At 34.9% G+C, this 20,121-nt stretch overlaps 1 protein-coding gene across 3 annotated transcripts in view; it reads right to left on the bottom strand.

The window, feature by feature from the left end:
* Nucleotides 1–1,023: 1,023 nt before the first annotated feature.
* The window catches only part of LOC138711693 (alpha-tocopherol transfer protein-like), a 53,167-nt gene continuing 34,069 nt past the window's right edge, over nucleotides 1,024–20,121 (bottom strand). For 2 of the 3 annotated variants that reach the window (XM_069842825.1, XM_069842824.1), the window contains exon 7: nucleotides 19,256–19,528. In XM_069842825.1, coding sequence (XP_069698926.1) covers nucleotides 19,377–19,528 — 152 coding nt within the window. In that variant the 3' untranslated portion in view covers nucleotides 19,256–19,376. Of the gene's footprint in view, nucleotides 1,314–2,052; nucleotides 2,159–19,255; nucleotides 19,529–20,121 lie in introns of those variants that run through there. The other variant, XM_069842826.1, reaches the window with a different exon arrangement.

The following is a 20,121-nucleotide window of genomic DNA, read 5'->3' as shown; positions in this document are numbered from 1 at the left end:
CATTTGAAAAAAATATTGCTAATTAAAATAAAATTGTATTTCTACAAAGCCGGAAGGTTGCGGGTTAGATTCCCGACTTGGTCATTAATTTTGTCCAATGATCTAATCCTTTCGGCAGCACTGTGGCCCTGGAGATCACCAATCACTGAACTGGCTCTGCGACTCACTTGCCCTTCTATTTATTAGATCACACATTCTCGAATGTACTGCTTCCCCAAGTCTCTACAACAATAGGTGTTCGGGAACAATCTGTTTCCAGGCGTTTCGTTACTTCCGCCGCAATCGGATTTCTCCCCCTCTCCCTTCGTAGACGAAGATGGCGTTTCCACTCCCCGCGCCGCAGTCTGACGCGCGCGAAACTCCCCGACGCGACCTGACAATGCACATTTGCAGTAAAATCATGTGTACAGAGCATACTTCGTTATTGATTGCTGACGTGTAGCAGGGTAGCAGAATACTCCGCGAGCTACACTATAGTTTTTCACTGATGGATCTACAGGCCTGCATAGATATAACGATGTGATAAAGACGGTAGTTGGAAAACTCTAATGAAAAGTTATTAATATTCATTTGCAAATATTCAATTAAACAAAATCACCAACAATCCACAAATAAGTCACAATTGCGACGATAAGACGGTGAACAGTCCGTCTCTGCTGACCTTTCCTGCACGCTGTAGAACAACTCGTTTGTCATCTCGCAGTCCATCATATAATAACGCTATACGGTCCATATTATTTGCGGTTGAATTTGCAGGAACCTCAATAAACATTAATAAACACACAAAACTTACAGATAAACCAGCACTGTAAAGAAGGGTGGCTGCGTACATTCTAGTTATTAGTCTGGATCAGATCTCGTTCTCTATTTTTAGGGGCTTCCTTCTAGACTCACCTTTTTCCATTTTACTGTATTACGTTTTGGAACAACCTACAACAAATAAAGCACGTACTTGTGGTACACAACATCAGCCTAAGTCCACGTATGGTACATAACCAGACAGTTGACACGAATACAGGGTCGAAAGAAAGATGTGGCCATAAGGCTTTAATGTATTTATTACATAGGTTAATATAATAAACAAAATATACTTCTATTATCATTTGCATTAAGAGTTAAATCATTTACTTGTCCGTGAATGTTACAAAATTTAACTTGAATTTAGTCAACATTGAGCTCCTTGAAGGAGCCCTCAAAGCCGAAGAGATCATCAGAGTTTAAGGCACCCCCTTGCCTTTTGCTCTCGTCAGACTTGAAGTTCTCGTGTTGCTTAAACCAGTCACGGTAACTGTCTACTTTCTTAAGCCACAGATCTGAAACAGTCCCAGTAAGATGTTAGACAGCTGCATAAACAAGATGTAGAAGAAATTTAGATAGAAATTGGGACCAATGAAGGACACATTGTATTACCTATGTTCTTTTAATGTAGTAAAGCCTTTATAATTGAAAGACATTAATGTGTTTGAGAACCTAAGACAAACTCTTTCAGTACTTCAAGTAGGATTTTTAACATATCAAATAGTCTCTAAGTAAAGGAAGAAAAAAGACTATAGTTATTTAAGGAAGTAAGAGAATAGTAGCAAATTACAAATTTATGGACACATTCAAAAAAGCAACACCAGACCCACACAAAAGGGTTGTAGACTATAGAAATTTGTACTTGATTGTCCAAAGTGTGTGTATGTAAATATTAAACTTTGTCAAAGGTACCGGTAGAGAAGTGTCACAAATATACACCTAAATGCATTTAAAAATTCGACAAAAATTGTTTTGTTTAATTGAGGGGTTTGGACTTCTTCCATTGCTGGTTGTCACAATCAAAAATTAAGACACAACCATTCGAAGGGTGGTTCTCCCTTCGTTTTCAGGTGGAAGGAAGGGGAGAAAGGAAAAAACCTAGTGTTGGGATCGTTACGTACAGCAATTCTGCATGGATCATAATATTTCCATGTCATCCGAACGTCTCAGTATAACCTATCTACATTCATGTTACAGCTCTCAATTTCGAGACTGCTTAGTACTCCGAGGATTTTGTGACTGTAGAATACTTACCCCAGTTCTCTTGCAATGAACCTCCTGTTCCACCCAGATCATCGGGAAGGCACATTCTCGGTACTTGTTTGCTGAACTCTGTGAGATCCTTTCCATGAACATAAACCTGGAAATTGTAAGCGTTATAAGTTTTTAGCGCTATTCGCAATCAGGCTTATTTAATTATAAGGTGGTTAAGAAGCTTCACCCTAGACAAACGATAATTAATTCATCAAATTATACCAATTAAATTATCAATTGAATTTAAATGTTTGAAATTCGGAAAGAAGGGCCCTGAGACTAAGAAGTTAATTTTAATTAAAGAGAGGAGTGAAATTCAAATAATTGTTTTGTTTTTGAAAAGGTTTCAACGGACACCTAACATATTATACATTAAGACACCCTCCCCTAACAATATATGCTACAGGATTACATATAACGAACTGGAAATAATTTTATGTTTTATACTAGTACCCATCTGATTTATGTAACATAGAATGAGCAGGACAAAAGGAATTATTAAAATGTACAATCAGTGGTACTGAGGATTCTGAGAGAAAAGGAATTAATATCAATGAAGAAGAAAGGAACACTTTAAAAATTGCCTGCTTTAACACAGGTGCCCGTTTCAACAATCGCTATTATGAAATCTGTTCGTTTTAGATTTCTTAATTAGTATGCCAAAGAATTTTAATAAGGCGCTAGCATTTATTTTCATAATATTCTTCAGTAGACGAGTAAATCTAAGTGTCGGGCAAGTGAATTGATTCTGGGTCTCCACAAAGCTTATCGGTCTGTCTGTCTGAGCATACGTCCCTGCATTGTGGTTCCAGGATTAAGATTGATATATTATGTAGCAGATAAATGACGGGTACAGAAGAGCGCAAAATTTTATGTTTAATTAAAAGAAAAGGTGTGTGTATAGCCTATGTGTGAATTGTGTGTCCCTATTACCACGGCATGACTCTTCCACAGATAGCGCCATGGCGGGTAAAGGAGCTGGCTTCCGATATGGAGGGTAGCTGCGAATTTATTGAATAAGCAGTCGCGTACAGCCAATGATACTACAGCTTGGAGTTTGGTCAAAGGGCTAACAACCCATCGCCGCAAAATAGGAGATTGTTACGAAATTCCAAGTGAAAATCCATGGTAGCTCAATTAGTAGAGCATTGGTGCGCTAAGCCAAATATTCCGGTATCGATACCCGGCCACGGAAGAATGTTTCCCTTGAATTTATTCAAGTCTGCTATACAGGGAACTTTACCTGAAAGCTAGATTTGCATAATACGAACGTTACTGTAGGTACGTTAACAGAAATCAGGAATTTCAAGTCATACAGAGTTTGTGTGCACTCGATGTGGATTTCTGGCGTCTTGTCAACCCAGTCGAGCTATGTGAATAAAAAGCGAAATATTGAGACTTTGTCGGATGAAGTTCCTGGGTAGCTCAGTCGGTGAAGTGTTGCTGCGTTAAGCGAAAAATCCCGTGATCGATACCCGGCTCCGGAATAATTTTTCCCCTGAATTTATGCAAGTCTGCTTCACAGAGAGCTTTACCTGAAAGCTAGATTAGGATAATTTACAAAATTTCGAAATTTCTTATATTCATTTGTTAATTAAAATCCAATGTGATTTTGATAAAGAAAAGTACTATGTACTTAATTACGTGAATTTATAAAATGCAATCATTTTTTTTTCAATATTATTAAGATTTACGTACCTTGCTATACTTCCCAAGATTCTCTCACTGCTGTTATGAAAAATAGAGAATTAAAATGATTTATATGATTAAATATTTGGTAATTTTAGTAAATTTGGTTATATTGGATCTTAGGTGATATATTTATTAAGGAATCATAATTAAAACGCCTACGTTTAGTAAGAAAATACGTACCTTTGAAGTGACTTTGGGGTTTAAAACAGCTTTTAATATCCATACGAGAACTTCAGCATAGGAAGGCGCATTTATGATGTGGAATGCTTTCAATCGAGTGTCAAGCGCGTCCTGAAAAACAAAAACTAATTTATAAAATCAAGCTCTTTGTACTTGTTCCGTAAGCAAACAGTCGCTATGATAGTAAATACACATGAGCTTTTTCGGAAACATCTTCAAGTAAACAGAGAAAATTCCGTCTGCATACAACGCCCATATAGTATGTCATTTTTGGTTCGGTTTACTGAAGGCAAAAATATGGAAACATTTTGGGTCAACTCTTCCTTGAAAAAAGAAGTGAGAATAAATATTATTACCATTATTTCTTTTGCTATATGTCACATATTCTATATTACTTGGATGTAAGGAAAATTGTTTGAAACGGAAATTTTAAGAAATCAGAAATAGAGTAAGATTACTAATGCTGTAATCTGCATTTCGTACGGTTCGGCATTTCTGGAGAAAGAACTAAAGAAGAGGCTAGTGAAGTGCTTTGTGTGGAGTGTAGCATTGCATCGGGTATAAAATTGGACATTACGACGAAGAGAATAGAATCCATTGGAAGCATTTGAAATATGGATATGGAGAAGTATAGAGCGTGTGAGTTAACACACACAATAAGAAACGAAGCTGTGTTGGAAATATGGGTGAAGAGAGAATGATGCTGAAACTGATCGGGAAGATGAAAACGATTTGACTGGGTTATTGGTTGAGAAGAAACTGCCTTCTGTAAGATGAACTGGAAGGAGCTGTGAACGGGAGAAGAGTTCGGGAGAAGGATATGTATGAGATGATAGGGGAGATTAAAAATTGAAGAGTCCACTGCAAGAATGATGGATGTCATTTGGAATACATTTTGCAGGAGAAGCAATTGAAAGTTTGAAATGCTTAGCACTCAAAGCTTAACTGTGATTTTCCGATCATTACTGGACAATGACTATCAGTGTTAATGCCATATAACTCTCTATGTATATTCTATATGTATTAAGCTGTGCATTGACAGTCTCGGTTCATTTTCGACAAGAAAGTGACATGCATCATTCTTGCAGTGGACTCTTCATATATGGATCAATTGCGGAGACTAAGAGGAAGGCAGAAAATAGGGAAGACCTGAGAATGCTGGATTTGCAGTGAAAGACCTGCTCTTGGGCAGAAGAATATTTGATGTTAATGCTTCTTCTCATTGAATAATTATTTCGAGACATGTAACCTCCAAATAATTATCACGACAAGAAATATAGTACTTTGAGTTCAATTAAATTACCGGAAAACTATCAGAAAAATTTATATTACTGTTGATAAGTTTTAAAATCGTTTCCATCAATTGGGGATATTTCATTTATTAGGATGTGGTATCTTGCTGAATATTAAATTCTATTCAGGAGAGAGAGATTCACAGTTCATAAGAATATGAGCTCGAGTCTCGCCTGCTTGCTAATTCGTCAAATGTGATTTACAAATCAATGTATCCTGACTGACTTTAATTACAATCCGCTATCTCTCTTAAGGAAAGTTTCTCAATTTGAGTCATACATACACATACATAGACTCTTTTATATTAAGAGTTCGAAAACCATTTTAAATAATGTTTTCTAGTGTAGAAAATATTGCAAGACACGAATTGGGTTGGAAATAATGTACAGGAATGAAGTGATCTGTTGTGCTAGTACGTCCATAGACTCTATTACTTGTTAACAAAGAGAACTCAACTCACTTACAATCACATGCATCACTTCTTACACAAGAGATGAACCCGACTACAAAGTTATAGGTGAACATTTAGATAAAGGAATGCGTTATCTATTGAATAATAATTTATTTTTTTTAATTGACTGTTCTGTTTGCCAACAGTAGTCAAACTTGAGAAATATGACCGAAACAGATGGTAGGTAAAAATTCCGAGAAGAGAGAAAGTACATATCTTACCAGCATGCAGACAACGCTTTTCTTCCCAGTAGTAAACGTTATTCTAGAAGCATGTCCAAGTGTATAATTTTCCAAGTCAAATACATATATATCTGAGAAGCAGTATTCTTCACACATTCTGGCTTCATTTGCCATTAAAACTACCTTAGCCATATCTTCATGCGTATAATTAATTGCATCCTTTTTTAGATATTTGATCATAATAACTCTGTCCCCTTAAGGTGTTAGCTCTGGCATTGGACAGAAACAACTGTAACAACAGAAATTGCATTTTATTACTAGATAATTAATTCACCATGACCACAATCAACAATAACATTGTATTCACAGGTGTAAATATCATATAGATCAACACCAACATCATCATAAACATTAATATTGCCATCCTTATCACCATACACTTCACGTTAACCACCTGTAGCATTAGCAATACCACCCCAGTAACCACTATAAGCATGTTAGGACAATGACCGTTCCTGTTTGGCACACCAATATTAAAGTGACCGCCATCATGTTCAGTACTACAATTCAGCCATGAGTAATATTAGCTCTTGTATACATGTAACTCTCACCTAAATCAAACTGTTGAATTCTTTGTAAGTTCATGCATATGTATATACACTTTTTGCTGGTTGAGTGGAAGAGAAGGCCTTACGGCCTTAACTCTGCCAGCTAAAATAAATCATTATTATTATTATTATTATTATTATTATTATTATTATTATTATTATTATTATAGTAGGGCTACAGTATTCATTATACCACCCTCATAACCACGAATATCACCACCATCGCTACTCCTACCTACAGTGTGAACTTCAACGCTAACATGGTAACTAAAAATTTAATTTAATATGACTATTACACTTTTACTACGTCATACTACTTTTGACTAATAAAACTGTACGAAAGGATGTCTTTCAAAATCATGGCTTCTTTTCGCAAAATTTTATCGCGTCCCTAGCATTTGCTTAATTTTATCGCTTCCCTAGCATTTTTTATTTTTATCACTACACTAGCATTTGTTTCTTTGTTTGCCAACATTTCAATCTGCACTGGTCTGACGTCAAAAAACAGAAAATTACAAACCACTCCAGTCGATGCACAGCACTTTCAAATATGAATCGCATTGGCATTCAAGAACAAGAATTAATAAAGATCACTGGTCATAGCTATGCATGTTCCCTGAACTCTTATTTACAAATAAATGAAGAGCACCACAGGCACTCGAAACGGGAACTAATATTAAAAATGTATATATTGAATTTATAAATTATGTTTTATCTACCCTTGCTGTGCTGCACCTCTCTTTTGGAGAGAGACATTTAAGATAAATGATGTAGCTATTATAAGATCAATTAAGAATATTCCATTTATATTATTTTAAAAATCTGTCAATAAATAATTAACTTGTAAGTTAAATAGAAGACTTTAACTAGAAAAAAGAATTTATATTCACAATGTATGAGCCGTGTCCAGGTATCGTTTACTTCTAGGATCCCAGTCGCACATCAGTTCTGGACAGAGAGACTTTAGTGTGTAGTACAAGTCTATGGACTGCTTGGTTCTCTCCATGCTGTTCTTGCAGCGTATCAACCAGCGTTCTAATCGGGCTTCGTGTAAACTGCCTGGTAAAGAAACAAAACAAATTAAAGGCTTCCTAATTTGGTTATTATATACGGTGTGGTAGCTCGTGCATCAGTGAAAAAAGGAGAAGAAAGTATCTGGTGAATGCTGGAAAACCACGCAAGGAATCTACAATAATGTGGCCTTCCTCCCATACATAGAAGGAACCACAAACAGAATTGGGAAATTGCTGAGGAAATTGAATATCAAAGGCGGTATACAACGCCCCACACAAGATCTCCCACTCATAAGTCAAAGTCAAAATAAACTTCCATACCTCCAATCAGCCGGAATATACATGATCCCTTGCTCCTGCGGTCTAATATACATAGGCCAAACTGGACGTACCGTGGAAGATAGGAGGAAGGAACACATGCGACTCTGCAAATACAGACCATAGGAAAAATCAGCAATAGCCTTACACTCAGCAGATTCAGGCCACGCCATCGAATTCGACAATATCAAGATAATAGATAAACAAGGTAATTTATACAGAAGACTGGTCAAAGAAGCCTTCCACATCTAACTACACTCCAACAACATCAACAAGGACGAGGTGTGACAACTCAGAAATTCATGGGGAAGTCTATTCCAAGATTATGCTTAGGAACGAGAAACGAGGTCTCCACATGTACGCGGCGCCCCCCTTGATCCGGACATCGGGCACGGTATCAGGGTCACTCTGTCGGACCTTATGAGAACCAGTATTTAATATGAATACTCCCCTCCATACAGACCTTAACCGGATTGGACAACGAAGAACCAATCAGATGCCAGAAGGAGAACCTGTGAACTATCACGGAAAGTACTCTCCCCCATCGAGACTACGAGATATATACGAGCTCGCAGACTATTTCCTTATCCAACTGCTCTAAAGATGACCACAACACAGCGGTCGAAACGTCAGCCACCAACACCAAGACAACGCTGTAGAAGCCCCGAAGCTTATCCACAGACCATTACGTGGGATTACCTCCACTCATCTTGTCGCCAATTTCACGTTGAAGATGTAAAAATAATTGTATGTTGATACTGAGGGATGCGTTATCCACATTGCATATAATAATTTAGGGTATATATGTCTAAATTACTTTCACACAATAATATTTTGTCAGTATATTGTAGGCTATTTCGTCTTTTGCTTCAAATTGTTAATTGAAAATTTTCATATATTTTTTATATATTCTGGATCCTTGTGGTCGGGCGAAGTTTTCGTTCAGATGTTCCTCATTTTGGAAATAGGTTATATAATTAATATTAAATTAGAATAGTTTATAGGGTATACTCGGCTAATTCCGCAATATTAAGACGTAGATCAACCGTATCATATTTTTATCAAAATGTTTATTGCTAAATATTATCAAGATATGTAGACATGGACGAAACCTTTCATTACCAAATGATATAAAGAGACTTATTACAATGAAAATATATAGGCTACATTACAGTTGAAAAAGAACTCGGGTAATTTCGCAACAGTGCGGATAAATCCGCAGTAGTAAATAATTATGAAATACATTATGAAAGTAATATAAGAGGAACAATTTTTATGTAACAATGCTCACTTTCTTCACAGCTGTGTAGTAAAACACGAAAAACAGCCAACTTTGGATGTTCACTGTATTGCCGACAGAAGTGTTGGCCAATATCCTTGATTTTTTTCTATAGCACTCGAGAACACATGCCTCCTGTTGACAGCCTCTCAAAACTTACGTTCACGCTATTGTAGAGCCGCTGTAAAATAATATATCCACTATTGCGGAATTAGCCGAGTTTCCCCTATATAAAGACTTGGATTTAGAAGCGTAGGGTTGTTAAGATTTTACATAAATTTGACCCATGTGTGATCAGCACGAGCAATATTACGAGGAGCAAGAGTGACGTAGAATATCGTTCAAGAGTGTGCCTGCATGCGATTCTGATATTCTACATCGTTTAGGGCCTAGAAACGGCCGCGCTAACATACCTGGCTTAACAGGGATAAAATAATATAACGTAACTGAACAAACATATTGATTAACATGTAATACATACGTGTAAATTTGTTACGTACCAGATTCTTCAGGCAGATGGGGCTCCATGGCTAGCCATTTCTTCAGAGCTTCTACTGATTCCTTCACCCTTTCTTCATTTAATCCCAATTCTTTCCAGATTTTTTGTACCACGTCTTTACCCGGGGCTCGGAATTCTTTCGCCATTATAGGTCGTACTCTGGAAATAAAAATAAATAAAAGTTGGTTCTTTTAATAAATGAGTAATATTTATATGTAACATGTTGTAGCTTCAAGAAGTGGAAATGATGATTCATTTTGAATTTGTATCTGTGTGTTACGTGATTACGTAATTGAGGAGTGTTGAATCAAAAAGGGCTCAGCTCATCCGGAGACGAAATGCTGTTCCGAACGAATTCCCCTGTGTCTGTAGAGCTGAATCGACCTGTGAAACCAGTAAAAATGAAACAAAATTCGCGAGGATTGGAACTGAAATAGTTGTATGGAAGACCTAATAAAATTAATACATGTGTTTTGAAATACCGCTAAATTCTGAAATTAGGTTATACTCATTAAGATGAGAAAGCAGTTTCTAACAGTGACGAATCTATATGACGTCATGTGATATAACGACACCTAAGAATGAAAACCTCGTATGTCTGATTTTCTAAATTTCAGAGGAGAGCAAAAAATCGATATACTAGGTTTTCACATTCAAATAGATGGCTCGTAAGTCGGAAATTCTATATGATATCGACATACAAGGTTTTCACATTCAAATAGATGGCTCGTAAGTCGGAATTCTATATGATTTCGACATACAAGGTTTTCTCATTCAAATAGATGGCTCGTAAGTCGGAAATTCTATATGATTTCGACATACAAGGTTTTCACATTCAAATAGATGGCTCGTTAGTCGGAAATTCTATATGATTTCGACATACAAGGTTTTCACATTCAAATAGATGGCTCGTAAGTAGAAAATTCTATATGATTTCGACATACAAGGTTTTCACATTCAAATAGATGGCTCGTTAGTCGGAAATTCTATATGATTTCGACATACAAGGTTTTCACATTCAAATAGATGGCTCGTAAGTAGAAAATTCTATATGATTTCGACATACAAGGTTTTCACATTCAAATAGATGGCTCGTTAGTCGGAAATTCTATATGATTTCGACATACAAGGTTTTCACATTCAAATAGATGGCTCGTAAGTAGAAAATTCTATATGATTTCGACATACAAGGTTTTCACATTCAAATAGATGGCTCGTAAGTCGGAAATTCTATATGATTTCGACATACAAGGTTTTCATATTCAAATAGATGACTCGTAAGTCGGAAATTCTATATGATATCGACATACATGGTTTTCACATTCAAATAGATGGCTTATAAGTCGAATTTTATATAATGATAGATACATGCTTTTCATTTTAAAATTAAACCATAAAGAGATACGCGGTTTTCAATTTTTCTCTTTTTCATGGAAAAAAAAAAATTAAAAATGAAAATTTTGCAATTGTAGACCATAAGAGCACGGTCTTGCCTATAAATTTGAGTGAAAATCGCATTTTCGAAAAAAAAGTCGACTTACAAGGTTTTCATTCTTAGATGTCAATAAATTCGTACTTAGCTAGTTCCGGCCCAACTCACGGATTTGCAGACGTCCGTCACTCCGTGGTTCCCAGCTCTACAGACTTGTTACTTGCAGACTGTGTTACAATATGAAATCGGTGGAACATGTTTGTATAATATCTTTCAAAATTGAATATACGCCAATTTTTTTATCGAATGTTATTTTAAAACACGATAGTGGACATATACAGGGTGATTCACGAGGATTTACCGTCCCTTATGGAGCTCACTTCCGAAGACATTTGAGCAAATATGTCATATTAAAATTTGTCCTAATCTCAAATTCTTCAATATTACATTAATTTGTTTTTTGTTTTTACATTGAACTGAAGGAATTTAAGAAAATCACAGTTTTCAATATACCGTTAACAGTTTTAGAGAGTAAAATTTGACTATTTATTAATCGTCGAGATTTTAAAGTTGTGTAATTAAATTAAAAAATAACTGAATATATGAAATTTGCTTGTCATAAGACAACACGTGATGCTTTTTTTTAAATATAAATAACGTAAAAATCTTTTCTGTATTCTTTCTATTTGCATCTGATGGGACTGGAACTGACGTGACCATGTTACAGACGCATACTCTAGCTTACTTCTAACTAGAGTTTTATATAGAGTATCAGTACTATTTATATTTTTTAATTGCTTTGTATTTGTGATTATAAATCCTAATTTTCTATTTGCATCAATTACCACGTGACTTAAGGGCATTTTAAAACATAAGTTGTGTGTAAAATAAATACCCAAATCCTTAAATGATTCTACTCTCGGTAACTTCACACTATTAATTTCATACGAATTTTGAGTAAATGTGTTATTTTTATAATACGTTATGAAGCAACAATTTTTAAGTTTTAACAGAAGAAAATGATCGATACTCCATCTATATAGCCTGTCCAAAAATGTCTTGTTGTTTGTCAAAGACTTTATACAATTTAACATCATCAGCATATAGTAGGCCTAAACATTTAGAGTGCAAAATCTGTTTAGGTATGTCATTGATATAAAGTAACAAGATCAAGGGACGAAGATTTGGATCCTTGGAGTACAGCTGAAGTTACTGTGAATGGTTTTGATTTTATTTGATTGAATGAAACATACTGTTGCCTGTTTGTAAGATATGATGTTATTAACTGTAAGTATGAAAATGATAATCCAAAACTTGAAAGTTTATCAATTAAAACTTTATGGTCAATTTTATGATACCCTTTGGAAAATTCAAGGTATATCACGTCAACTGGTTGGCGAGTTGGTATAGCGTTGGTCTTCTATGCCCAAAGTTGCGGGTTCGATCCCGGGCCAGGTCGATGGCATTTAAGTGTGCTTAAATGCGACATGCTCATGTCAGTAGATTTACTGGCATGTAAAAGAACTCCTGCGGGACAAAATTCCGGCACATCTGGCGACGCTGATGTGCCCTCTGCAGTTGCGAGCGTCGTTATATAAAACAAAACATTTTTTTATCACGTCAAAGTTCCTGCGATTATGTAATGTATTAAATGCCTTTTGTGTTAAATTAATTAGATTTGTTGTGGTAGACCTATGGGTGTAAAATCCTTGCTGATTTATATCAATTGCACTATAAACATGTTGACAAATTCGCGTATATAGAAACTGCTCAAATACCTTGAATGTGGCACAAACTATTGCAATGGGTCTATAAATTCATAATTTTACTATCACCACATTTAAAAACAGGGCAAAATTTTGTTAATTTCCACATTTTCGGGAAAAGTTTTTGTCTTTAAAATTAAATTATACAACAAACATAAAAGAATACATAAGTGCTTCGAAACAAGCTTTCAAAAAATTAGGAGGTAAATCATTTCGACCACAAGGTTTTTAGGCTTTAATTTTTTTTATAGCAGTCAAATATACTTGTCTAGTTATGGGCTCAGTTGTTAAGGCATAATTAATATAATCCGGTATTACCGTATATTTTTTTTTTAATGTTGTGTGATATTTTTACAGAGTAAACCGAACTAAAATAATCGGCAAACGCTTCCGAAATAGAATCATCAGTATCAAAAATGTGATCTTGCCTAGTCATTAACTTTGCTGTGATATTTTTCCTAGTTCTCATATTTTTTATATAGTTCCGAAATACTTTAGAGCCGTTTTTGAAGGTATTACTTATCTCAATAACATAATTATGATACGCATTATTTATCATAATTTTGACTCTCTTTCTAATTTGTTGAAATTGTTCTTTATTATACTCAGATAAATGCATCCTTCTCGTGAATTATTCTTTCAACTTGAGATTATTTATAATTTCTTTTGTAAACCAGGATGGATATATCTTTTTAGCTGAAACTCTTTTCTTTGAAACTGTAGAATCCATTACAGTATATCATATATATTAATATTATTATATTATAATATAGTAATATTATTACTGAGTAAAAATAATCCGTAGCAACATCAATATCAGTAAACTGTGTTAAAAATTGCCAGTTAATACTGGAAAACAGTTTATATTGTTTATATAATTGTATTGTGTATTGTAAATTTTATTGTGTATTGCTTATGATTTTATTCTGTATTGTTTATATTGTGTATACCACTGCCACCGGGTGCTTGCCCACTTGCAACGTAAATGCGTAAATACATACATACATTAGGATGACAAATTGTAAATATTGTATATATATATTTGTACTACATAGAAAGTGAAAGCATGTAGTATTACTTAGGTAAAGGGGCATGCTATAATTACATACATACATACACACATACATACATACATACATACATACATACATACATACATACATACATACATACATACATACATACATACATACATACATACATACATACATACATACATACATACATACATACATACATGCATGCATGCATGCATAATTCTAGGAAGGAGCTCTCTGGATATTATACACATGAATATAACTCCGTGTAAGTTGCAAGTTGTCATTCTGATTGAGTGTAAGAGAAGGCCATACATCTCTAAATCTGCCAGGTTAAATAAAGGCATTATTATTATTATTATTATTATTGTTATTATTATTATTATTAGTATCATTATTATTATTATTATTATTATTATTATTATTATTATTATTATTATTATTATTATTATTATTATTATTGAAAAGCATTTTACAGACGACTTCATATTAGTGAAACTCTGAAAATATTAAGAACTGGACCCATGTTTATATGACATTCGTTTTCTCAAAAATGTGTTCGGAAATAAGTTCCGTAAGCGGCGGTAAGTCCTTCTGAGTCATCCTGTACAATGTTCACTCTTAATAACCTTACAAATTTCATGCCATGTATAGCAGACTATGAAGAGCTTGGACTTTGTCTTTATTATTTCAGACATCGCGTCACCTCAATCCTGCACTCCAGAGGAATATCTCAAGGATCGGACAGACCTGATGCTCGCATAAACAAGTCTGCCGACCCGTGCAGTAAAGGCTATCTCCCCTTTCTATTAATATCTGCATACAGACCACTGCAATGATAGAAATGTTCTGTGACTTTGAAAAATTCCCTTGCAGAACGAAAGGTTATATTTGATCGTATCAAGTTCCTGCACATTTAAAGGACGAACCTAAAATTCTGTCTGTCATCTATTATCATAACACACCGCTCTCCTATACAGACTAAGCATATTGGGAATTAAGTGAATGGCTTTTTCAAAACACGCTAAGGAACATTTCATTCATTCATTGTCCTGCCCGAGGTCAAGTCTTTCACTGCACCAGGTTTCTCCAATCTTTCCTATTTTCTGTCTTCCTCTTTGTCTCCACATATGATCGAAAGTCTATCATCTGATATCTTCTTCTCCCCCGAACTCTTCTCCCGTTCACCACTTCTTCCAATACATATTTTAGTAGGCAGTTTCTTCTCAGCCAGTAACCCAACTAATTGCTCTTCCTCTTCCTGATCAGTTTCAGCATCATTCTTTCTTCTCCCACTCTTTCCAACACAGCTTCATTTCTTAATCTGTCCGTCCACTTCACAAGTTGCATTCTTCTCCATATCCACATTACAAATGCTTCTATTCGCTTCTCTTCACGTCGTCGTAATGTCTATGTTTATACTCCGTAAAATGCCACACTCCATAGAATACACTACACTAGTGTCTTCTTTAGTCCTTATTTCAGAGGTCCGCAGTAGACTCGCCTTTTTCTATTAAAAGCTCCTTTGCCATTACTACCCACCTTTTGTCTGCCTGCCAGCAGCTCATGTTACTGCCCAAGTATCTGAAGCTGTCCACTTGCTCTACTGCCTCATTTAGAATTCGAATTTTTACCTTCTTTATTTTTCTTCCTATGACCATGGTGTTCGTCTTATTTGCATTTATCTTCATCCCATACTGCTCACAGCTGTCATTTAGCTCCAGTAGCATATCCCTTAGTATCATCTCCTCTTCTGCTAACAACGCCGTATCATCAGCAAATCTTACGCACTTTATTTTTTTCCTCCTACTATGAGACAGTTTTTATCTCGAGAAGGAAGCGAAAAGAAACAAAATTGTGTTAAGCTTTTTTGTTGGAAATGTCTCAAATAATGACCCTTTATAATTAAGGATATTAATAATACGGTTAACTCTATATATTGCTGGTGATATTTATTGAATGGTCCACACCTGTGAAGTAACGGTTAGCGCGTCTGGCCGGGAAACCAGGTGGCCCGGGTTTCAATTCCCGGTCGGGACAAGTTACCTGGTTGAGGTTTTTTCCAGGGGTTTCCCTCAATCCAATATGAGCGAATGCTAGGTAACTTTCGGTGCTGGATCCCGGACTCATTTCACCGGCATTATCACCATCTCATTCAGACGCTAAATAACCCAAGCTGTTGATAAAGGGTCGTAAAATAACCTACTAAAATAAAAAATATACTGGATTTCATTAAATTATGAAGCTAGAAACTTTTTTAAACATGGTCGTAATTAATACTTCAAATAAAAGAAATGTTGAAGTAAATAAACTTCATAATAGAGGAAAACGAAGAGCAAGTTAAGTGTGATGACATCAACATTCCCGCACTTATGATTCTAGTGCTGTTTGTTTTTAAGTGCGTGACGTAGTCTGGAAAGTTTTCTTTTCTCAATCGTACTCTCAGGGACTGGAATGCTTTACCTGCAGACTTACTAAAAGCTTTACCAACAACATTGTGCAGTGCATACATATGGTGCATTCTCATGCATACAAACATGTTACGTCGTTAGCGAAGCCGGAGTGTATCGCAGCTTGCGTCACACAAGCACAACCTTTGAGTGCACGGCCATTATCGAGTATGCATGCCGACTATTTGTTGTGGTTCAACATATCGTGACCTCCACACCATAGTTGGTCACATGCGTGTCAAAAGTACGATCAGATTGTTTTAGTGTAATTTATTTGTGAAACTATTTAGAGATACGATTTTATTGACGGGAAGTAAGTTAACAAGTGCAAAAATACTAAAATAGTGTTATTTGTAATGTTATATTGTTCTATTGCAGTGAGAAAAGCATAAATCATTGCGAAAGTCTGATTGTCAATATGATGCGACTAACTGGTCTGGGGTTAAAATTTCAAAAGTAGGTGGACAAAAAAAAAAAAAAGTAACTTTTCCCCTATTTAAACGATTGATATTAGATAGGCCTATACACGGATTTGAAATAAAATACTGGCAACACTATCGGGAATGTGTCATGGTTTCCTGCAACTCGGTACGAAATATTTGATATGAAACATTTTTTATGTCGAAATGCAAGCAAAAAAGGATAAAATTCTATTAAACTCTTTTGTTTGAAATATGTCAAAGAATAACCCCCTGAAATTAATACGACATTACTTTCTGTATACCTTGTTAGCTGGAAACGGAGAAAGAACATAACGTATCTTAATGTCTTATTGCAGGACGCAAAACAAACTTTTTTATTTTTATTTATTTAATTATCTATTTATTTATTTATTTGTTTCTTTGTTTGTTTGTTTCTTTGTCTGCCTGTCAGTCTGTCTGTCTGTTTGTCTGTTTATTTATTTACTTATGTATTTATTTATTTTTTATTTATTTATTTATTTATTTATTTATTTATTTATTTATTTATTTATTTATTTATTTATTTATTTATTTATTTATTAGTCGGACAACGCACTGTTAATATTACTGCCAGTCTGTACACCGACATTAATGCCTTGTTTTATATTATCAACAGTAATGTCACTAGACGTTTTGATTTTATCGATAAATCTGAGATTGGAACACGAGCAGATTTATCTAGAGAAAATCAAAACTCGAGTGGGATTTAATTGACTATTACACGATTAGAAGAAAGTATATAAAGATTTGAAGTAACGAAGTACTCCAATACAATAAAATATTAATTGACTTAGGAAAATACAACTGTCCTCAAATGTATTATTGTACCATCTCAACATTACAAATATTACGCTAGATGCATTCTAGATGGCAGTAGTGAGCAATTCCCTCTCGTCGAGAAGTTTTCGATCTATTATACACGATGGCAATTTTACTAGTCAAGAGGGCTTTGTTGATTCAGTTTTATTTTTATTAAAACAGTTGCATTTCACTTCAATTATCCGAATCCCAGTAATCATCGTCACTTGACAGATGATTTTCAACAAATCTTAATATTAAACAATCTCTGATATGTGACTATCCATAATATCATATAGCAGAATCTATAACATAACCTAACTAATATACACAAGTGTTAGAAAAGTTTTAATTAACGACGATGACATAATAAATAAACATGAATAATTTTAAAAGGAATAATTATTGAATGGACAATTTTCAAATTTGAATGTGGTTGGTGGTTCAATTGATGTTATATTGGACGTGTGCGTAATAGAAGTGGAACTCGTTGATTTAGGTCTACATGGTGTATTCAACTTACTCAGGATTTCCGAATGGTGCTCTTCATTTATTTGTAAATCGGATTTCAGAAGATGCACAGGTATGATCAGTGATTTTTATTAATTCTTGTTCTTGAATGCCAATGCGAGTCATATTTGAAACTGCTATGCATCGACTGCAGTGGTTTGTAATTTTATATATATTTTTTCTGACGTCTGGACCAGCGGAGTTTCAAATGTTGGCAAACAAAGAAACAAATGCTAGGGACGCGATAAAATTAAACAAATGCTAGGGACGCGATAAAATTAAACAAGTGCTAGGGACGCGAAAAAATTGTGCGATAAGCAGCCATAATTGGTTGAAATACGTCCTTTCGTACCGTTTTATTTGTCAGAAGTAGTATGACGTAGTAAGAGTGCAATAGACATTATAAATTTTTATTCTTTCTCTACTGTTGATCGGTATTTATTGCGATGGTAATATAATTAATATATAAATTAGGAGTAAGAAAAAATATTTAGATTTGGCAACTTTCATCCCAAAACTAGATTCTTCTGCTGCTTTTAATAACAGTATTCACCATTTTAATTATGTAGTACCAAATTTAAAATTGTTCCTTGAAAATGTCCCAGCCCCTCTATTTTTAATTCTTTAAATTTCACATAACAGCATTTGTTCCTTTAATATTTTTAATAATGACTTCTTACATTAAAGAACACTGAAGAAATGTTTTAAATTATCGATTTACGCATTGAACCTCCACATTTATGTTGGACTGGGTAGCGTAGTCGGTATAGCGCTAGCCTTCTGTGCTGGAGGTTGCGGGCCCAGGTCGATGACATTTAATTGTGCTTAAATGCGACAGGCTCATGTCAGTGGATTTACTGGCATGTAAAAGAACTCCTGCGGGACAAATTTCCGGCACACCGGCGACGTTGATATAACCTCTGAATTTGCGAGCGTCGTTAATGGAATATTTGCAAAGGAAAATTAATACCTTTTCATTAGAATTTTCCAACAACCGTCTTTATCACATTGTTATATGTATGCAGGCCTGTAGATCCATCAGTGAAAAAGTATAGTGTATATTTTTGGGCACTTCCTTCTAAACTCACCTTTTTTCATTTTACTGTATTACGTTTTGGAACAACCTAAAAGAAGTAAAGCACCTACTTGTGGTACACAACATCAGCCTAAGTCCACGTATGGTACATAACCAGACAGTTGAGACGAATACAGGGTCGAAAGAAAGATGTGACCATAAGGCTTTAATGTATTTATTACATAGGTTAATATAATAAACAAAATATACTTCTATTATCATTTGCATATAGATTTAACTCATTTACTTGTCCGTGAATGTTACAAAATTTAACTTGAATTTAGTCAACAGTGAGCTCCTTGAAGGAACCCTCAAACCCGAAGAGGTCGTCAGAGTTTAAGGCACCTCCTTGCCTTTTGCTCTCGTCAGACTTGAAGTTCTCGTGTTGCAGGAACCAGTCACGGTAACTGTCTACTTTCTTAAGCCACAGATCTGAAACAGTCCCAGCAAGATCTTAGACAGTTGCAAAAACAAGATATGGAAATGAATTAGATAGAAAGTGGGACCAATGTGTGATACATTTTATTACCTATGTACTTTTAATGTAATAAATTCCTTTTAACTGAAAGACACTAATGTGTTTGAGTATCTAAAACAAGCTCTTTCAATACCTCAATTAGGATTTGTAAAACATCAAATAGTATCTAAGTAATAGAAGAAAAGTCACTATAGATATTTAAAGAAGTAATACAAGAGTAACAAATTAGAAATTTATGGACAAAGGCAAAAAAGCAACATTATACCCACACAAAAGTGTTGTAGACTGTAGCAAATTGTACTTGATTATCCAGAGTGTGTTTATGTAAATATTAAACTTAGTCTAAGGTACCGGTGGAGAAGTGTCACTTACAATTATACACCTAAATTCATTTAAAACTCCACAAAAAATTGTTTTATCTGTTGAAAACATAGTTGGCTTGGCAGTAAATTAATACACCCTACCCTGAGTTTTGTAGAGAAGAAAATTGATGCTGAAATATGTAGTTTATAAGCAGAAAAATAAATTTCTACACCAACAGACGTCA

Source organism: Periplaneta americana, chromosome 13, assembly GCF_040183065.1.
Source record: "Periplaneta americana isolate PAMFEO1 chromosome 13, P.americana_PAMFEO1_priV1, whole genome shotgun sequence".
Lineage (NCBI taxonomy): Eukaryota > Metazoa > Arthropoda > Insecta > Blattodea > Blattidae > Periplaneta > Periplaneta americana.
This window is presented reverse-complemented; position numbering and strand designations above follow the sequence as displayed.